We start from the raw sequence: 6,573 nt of genomic DNA, 5'->3' as shown, positions 1-6,573 counted from the left end.
TTTTTTTTTTTTTTTTTTTTTTTTTTTTTTAAGAAGTCAAAACCTCATTTGACAGTATTTGTTTTTACAGTGGTGAATTGTTCTTTTGAGTAGAAAAGAATAAATTACGGGGGGGAGGGGCCAGTACTGTTAAACCTCATCTTGACTTCTTGGCCAAAACATCTACAGAAAGGAAACAGGAAAGAGCTGTAATGATGAGGAAATCCAGCTGCTGGAGAAGATCTGGCATAGCCCCTCCTCTCTTAGTAGCCACCTATAGACCAGACGTACACAGAGGGCTACTTAAGGCAGATACTGCCCATAGACAAAAGTAAGTTAACAGGACTTCTCCATTGTGGATGTCTGGGAACCTCTTTAGAAGGCCCAGTATGAGAACCTGTTGTGCTGGGCAAACCTTGGGTGATTTGCCCTGTACGTAGAGTCAGGCACTGGCTGGAGGCATGGTGACAGGATAGAAGCTGAAAAAGGGGCTGCCCCACTGGAGGGGTTGGAGTCCCTCAGGCACTGATCTCGATAATGTTGAGGCTGTTAGTAGAAATGTGGGGAACGTGTGGTGTTGAGGTAGGTCAGGATATCCTCCAGAAGCACAGGAAGACATGAGAGGACTGGACAAATTCCAGTTGTAAGTAACTCAGTAGTGCAAAATACAAAGCTGCATAAAAGTCCAGAGCTCATCATTTGGGAACTGAGGAGGATCTGGCATCTACTAGCTGTTCAAGAGAGGAATTTGACCCACTTGTTAAGATCCATTGGGGCAGAGTCCCCAGTAGAAAGAATTGGTGTGACTGTGCATGGCCCTGGCCAGAGCTCATCTAAAGCAGTCGGTGTTACTGGGAAAATGCAGAGTAGGTCTTAAGAGGAAGACAAAGAATTTAGCTTACTTAGTGCTGTGAAGCTGAGACGACCTGCTGGTGTCTGTAAAGACGTAAGCACTAGGAATGAAGTAATCTTACTGGACTCCCAAGATAAGATCTAGCACAAGAACAAAAAGCAGTAAACTACTGGTGAACAGTTGGTTGGGAAAGTAGATGCTGGCCATTGGAGCAAACTCTGTTTCCAGTGCTTGAATAAGATAATATGATTTGGTATGTGCCACACAGCAAGGTTGAGCTGAGTTAAGGAAGATCCTTCTTGTCTGACTAGAGCGCAAAGAACATCTCTCCTCTGAGGCTGGGAACTAGTTCAGTCTCGTTCAACTGGGAATCCTCTTTGATGTGTCCTGCCCTAATCCAGGAACACCTGGAAAAATACAAGTGGTTTGGCATGTCCCATGTAAGTCCACATTGTAGCAGTACAGATGTCGTGGTTTAACCTCAGTCAGCAACTGAGCACCACAGAGCCACTTGCTCACTCCTTTCCCCTCCCCTGGTGGGATGGGGGAGAGAATTGGAAGAGCACAAGTGAGAAAAACTTGTGGGTTGAGATAAAAACAGTTTAATAATTGAAATAAAATGATAATATAATAATAATACACAAAGGAAGTGATGTACAGTACAATTGCTCACCACCCGCCAACCGATGCCCAGCCAGTCCCCGAGCAGCGGCTCCCCCGGCCAGCTTTCCCCAGTTTATTTACTGAGCATGACGTCACATGGTATGGAATGTTTCTTTGGCCAGTTTGGCTGTGCCCCCTCCCAGCTTCTTGTGCACCTCCAGCCTTCTCAGTTGGTAGAGCAGGGGAAACTAAAAAGTCCTTGGCTAGTGTAAGCATTACCTAGCAACAACTAAAACATCAGTGTGTTATCAACTTTGTTCTCATCCTAAATCCAAACCACAGCACTGTACCAGCTACTAGGAAGGAAATTAACTCTATCCCTGCTGAAACCAGGACAACAGACCAGGACCAATTGTGATTGTCCAGGAGGCTGACAAAGTGGGAGATGGGTCTGTGACTGTGGGACTGGGCCTGTTCAAGGGTGGAAGTAGAGCTTCACATGAGATGGTGACTCTGCTCCCTGCCTGCTTCAGTGTTTTTCCCTGGTGGAGCCAGCTGCTTAGTTTTGGAGAGTTGTTTGCAATCTTTTCAGAGGTGGCTGTCCCGAAGACTTACCTTTTATGGGGAGTCCATACTTGGGTTCTGCTCGTTGTTCTTGTGGCTGGGAGTTATTCCCTCCCTGTAGCTCTGAGTGGTTTGTGGTTGTTGCTGTGGAGGTGCTGGCTGCTGGGAGGCCTCTGCTGTCAGGGTGGTCATCTCTCCTCATTCAGCAGCTTTGCTTGACTTTCGTCTTGAGGCACTTTGGCACCAGTGTCCTGCTGATATGTGGAAGAGCTGCTTTGTAGGTTTATCTCTCCCCTAGAGCCCTGAGGTGGTGACTAATTGCAGCAATCTTGGCATCTCTGGCTGTTCCTAGGGCTTCTGTTACAGTTGAGTTGCTTGTGACAAATGCTATAGATCTGATTTAGGTGCTTTCAGGACTCGCACTTTAACAGGGAGTCCTTCCCAGCTTGTCTTCCCATTCAGCAGAAGCTGTGGTCTCCAGGTTTGCTCTTGGAGAGTAATGCTAAGCTGCCTTAGTTGATCCGCAGGCAAGGAAACAATGAGAAATATCAGGGCAGGTGACCTGAGATGAGGGACTGATGAAGGGCCAATTTAACTCCACTGTGCTGCCCCTTTGGGCACTAGAGGGCCCTGAGTTGCATGTGTTCCCTAGGATCTAGTCAGGGATGGGCTACAGTTTCCTGTATCCTAAGCATTCATGACTTTCTTCTAGTGGCACCGGACACAATTAACAACCACGTGAAGACCTGTCGTGAGGAGCAGAAGAACCTGCACTTCTTTGCCCCGGAATATGGAGGTATGGTGTGGCTACAGCTGCAAGCCTGGTTTTGTTGGCCTTACTAATGCTTCCAAGCTGTTCTGTGTCTTGTTTTCAGCTACAGACTCATGACAGATGTCACATTAACAGTTTTGAGTTATTTGCCTGCTTAAATGTTCCAACTCCTCTGTCTTTTGATGGCAGAGGAGGGAGAGAGGGCTGCAGGATTATCATAGCCTGATACAGAGGTGGTCCTGCTGGTACTGCTGAATGCAGGGATGGCCTGATAACAGAGCGTTATTTCTGTGTTACAGAAGTCGCCAACGTCACCACCGCTGTGGACATTTACTCCTTCGGGATGTGTGCACTGGAGGTGAGTGTGGAACACTTTGGCTATGGGACAGAGAGGAGAATGAATTTGAGGGAAGGAGAGGGCTCTGTGGAGATGCTGTAGTTATGGGTGGGTTAGCCTGGTAACAAGTGCATTTTGTTCTCTCAGCCAAATGCACTTTGCCTTGGAGGGATCCCTATCAAGGCTCCCCCAAATGCCTTACTAAGAAGTAAATATCTCAGTAATGTGTAGTTCTTTCTGAAATTCCTAATGTGTAATTCATTACTCTGTGGGTCTTGGCCGGTTCTGAAGCCTGACCCACTGGCTGATGGGAACAGTCACTGCTACAAACTGTACTTAATGTACATGGAGAACAAAACTCCCCTTCTGGGGAGTACCTGTTCTTCCTGTGGTATCTGGAGGAGAGGACAGATGTAGTCCATAACTTTTCTGGGCCAGCCTATCCCCACCTGATACAGGTGCTGATTGCAGTCAGGTGTGAGTCTGACATACCTTATCTTAGCAGCTTAGTGGTTCCTCTGTCCTTGCAATCAGTAGGTCCGAGTCTAGGAAATGGGAGTTGTTGGTAGGAGTATTTTCTGGGAAGAATTGTCAGAGCCAACACAAAGTATTCTGAACCTATGCTGCATATCCCAAAAGTGAAGCAGGAAGAGAACTGTGGAAACACACAACTTTTAAGAAGCCAAACTTGAGCTGAATCTTAAGACATTCTCTGGAATCTTTGCCAGCCTTTCCTAGCTGGGAATATGTGTATGTGTGACTGGAGCCAGTTCTGGATGGTGTTGTGTGCTTGCTTTTCTGCCTGTAATACAGAGCTATTCATACAGCCAGGAGGGACACTGTCAGATTCTGGCAGTGATCCAGTTACTGCTTCATTAGAGGATGGGAATTATTAAGCAGAAGTTCAGGCCAATGGATCATGAGATTCAAAATAGGGATACTTACTGTCTAAGGTGATGCTGGCATAGTTTTTCAGGTCTCCCTGGCAATCTGTTAGGGTGCTAGAAACAAGCTATCATAATGAGGCAGTCATTCTCTCTTTGCCTCCACAAACTGTGACCTTAAATAGCACCAAACAACTTGGCTGTTATGATCTCATGCTTGGCAGTGGTCTGCTTGAGCTCTGTTCAATGTAGTCAGTAATTCTCAGTGAAGTCTGATGTGCTGCTTTGTGTTTGCAGATGGCGGTGCTGGAAATACAGGGTAATGGAGAGTCGTCTTATGTGCCCCAGGAGGCCATTAACAGTGCCATCCAGCTGCTGGAGGACCCCTTGCAGAGGGTGAGTGAGGAGGGATCAGCACCCCTGCAGACATGTTGGCATTGCACATGGTCTCATGCAATTTTTGTCTTTCAGGAGTTCATTCAGAAGTGTCTAGAACAGGACCCTGGCAAGCGTCCTACTGCCCGAGAGCTCCTCTTTCATCAGGCATTGTTTGAGGTGCCATCACTAAAGCTACTGGCTGCTCACTGTATCGTTGGACATCAGCGTGAGTATGGAATCCCAGGGTGCCGCATCTCGTGTTCTGCAAAGCTTCACTAAGTTGTCAGTACAGCTGACATCCTGGAAACCAAGACCTTCATGCTGCTCTTAACAGGCAGGGACCAGGGCCTTGTGAAACAGAGCTTTGGTCACTGCAGAGCCTGGAGGAATATGGTGCCCTGCCTGCTCTTGAGTCGCATGGGAGATTAACAGCCTAAAGCCTCTGGGTTTTTTTATTGCTTTTCTTAGGTTGGAAAGGAATTGCAGTTGTTCAGGTCGTAACTTTTTTTAATAGATATGATTCCGGAAAATGCTTTAGAAGAAATGACCAAAAACCTTGACATGAGTGCAGTGTTGGCAGAGATTAATCATGCAGACCGGGAAGGAGTCAAGATGATGTGAGTACCCTGTGGTGTGCTTGGAGGGGGCTGCTCAGGTGCATGTGGAACAGGTGCCAGGGCACTGGGGTGAGCACTGAAGGATCTGCCTGGGACTCTTCCCTTCAAGTTAGTGTCAGTATTTCACTACTAACTGGGAAACAAAAGGGAGCTGATGGTGCTGTTGGTGAAGGAGCATTCACTCTCTGTCTGGGCACAAAAAATTCCGTGGAGGGTAACTCCTGGGTGGAAGAAGACCTTGCACCCGTGTTCTGTGAACAGATTCCGTACAGCTGAGATGTGAATTGTTCCCCAGACAGAGGGGTGGGAAATTAACACACTGTAGTTGGAACAGTCCTTAGCAAAACCTGGCTGAACAGTTTGGGGAAATGACTTGGACCAATCACAGGCTTGTCAAATGGAGTCCAACATGCTGGAGAAGTGGTTCCTCAGTGTTTTCTTAATGGAGCAGCTCATTCTACAATATGCAAAGGGAAAGGCTGTTTTGGGCAGCTATCAGTAACACATAGCAGCCACTTAAGCTATAGAGGTGGCTTCCTAAGTAAGTGACCGTAATATGTATGGAGCAAGTAGAGTGCCAAAAAGTGACGTTAAATTTTGGATAATGAAACCTCAGCTAGTTGAAGGGTTAGCTGAAAAGACTAAGATGTGGATACTGTATTTCCAGAGAAGGCCAGGGTGCTTCCAGGGTAGCCCAGCATTCTGGGATGCTCAGGCTACTGAACAAAAGTAATCAAGATGACAAGGAAAAAAAGCACTGTTCACTTGAGAAGCTCTTTGTGCCATATAGACCTTTCTAAAAACTAACATTCTGATCTTCATAGCGCTAATAAATAATAGTATTGAATTCCCTTTGGAATGTTTTTTTGTTAATTAAAGGTTCAAAATGGAGGACAAAGAGTGAATAGCCAAAGCTGTGCAAGAGAGATTATTTACATACATTGGACTTCAGTCTGCAGAGGATTGGCTATCTGGCATATGCCAGCCTGGGACTTGCCTTTTTGTAGTGCAGTACCTCAGAGGTTCTGGAAGAGGAAAAAAAAAGTGTAGTAATGACTTGAAATGTCAGAGAGCATCATTTCCAGGTGATTCATCAGAGTGCCATGCAAACTGAGCTGCTAGAAAAAATTGTACATTTTTGGTGAAAACTACTACTGTAGTGTTGGGAAAGTAACAGAGGTTGTGTGTGTTGAAAAGGGCTGGAGAATGGTCTTGGGAAACTGAGGCAGATGTGCAGCCTACACCAGATCTGATGGAACAGCAAAGCACTTGGCAGGGGGATCATGGCAGGATTTGAGCAGCTTGCAGTCTCTGGCTAATCTCTGAATTTCTTCAAAGCAGTCTTAAGACAGTGGCACAGAGGAGACTGGCAGTTCAAAGTTTTTGTTGCAACCAGTCTAAAAGAAGCTGTGGTCAAGTGGACACTAAAAAGCTGAACTGACTAAGGTGATGAGGGAAGTGTTTTACTGGGGAATTAGTAAAGTTGGAGAATCTGTGTCTCCTTGTTAGTCAGAACCAGAAAGAAATGAGGTACTCGCTGTGAACTATTCTGGTGTTGCTAACTCTCTGTGCTGTGCAAAAGACAA

The 6,573-nt window shown here is 46.2% G+C and overlaps 1 protein-coding gene across 1 annotated transcript in view; it reads left to right on the top strand.

The window, feature by feature from the left end:
- Positions 1-6,573, top strand: part of NRBP1 (nuclear receptor binding protein 1) — a 37,804-nt gene that overhangs the window by 28,652 nt on the left and 2,579 nt on the right. Inside the window, exons 7-11 of the mRNA XM_009326910.1 lie at positions 2,712-2,795; positions 3,071-3,129; positions 4,290-4,388; positions 4,464-4,596; positions 4,885-4,987. Of these exons, the coding sequence (XP_009325185.1) occupies positions 2,712-2,795; positions 3,071-3,129; positions 4,290-4,388; positions 4,464-4,596; positions 4,885-4,987 (478 nt within the window). The remainder of the gene's footprint in view (positions 1-2,711; positions 2,796-3,070; positions 3,130-4,289; positions 4,389-4,463; positions 4,597-4,884; positions 4,988-6,573) is intronic.

Source organism: Pygoscelis adeliae, unplaced genomic scaffold, assembly GCF_000699105.1.
Source record: "Pygoscelis adeliae isolate BGI_AS28 unplaced genomic scaffold, ASM69910v1 Scaffold487, whole genome shotgun sequence".
NCBI classification, from domain to species: Eukaryota; Metazoa; Chordata; class Aves; order Sphenisciformes; family Spheniscidae; genus Pygoscelis; species Pygoscelis adeliae.
This window is presented reverse-complemented; position numbering and strand designations above follow the sequence as displayed.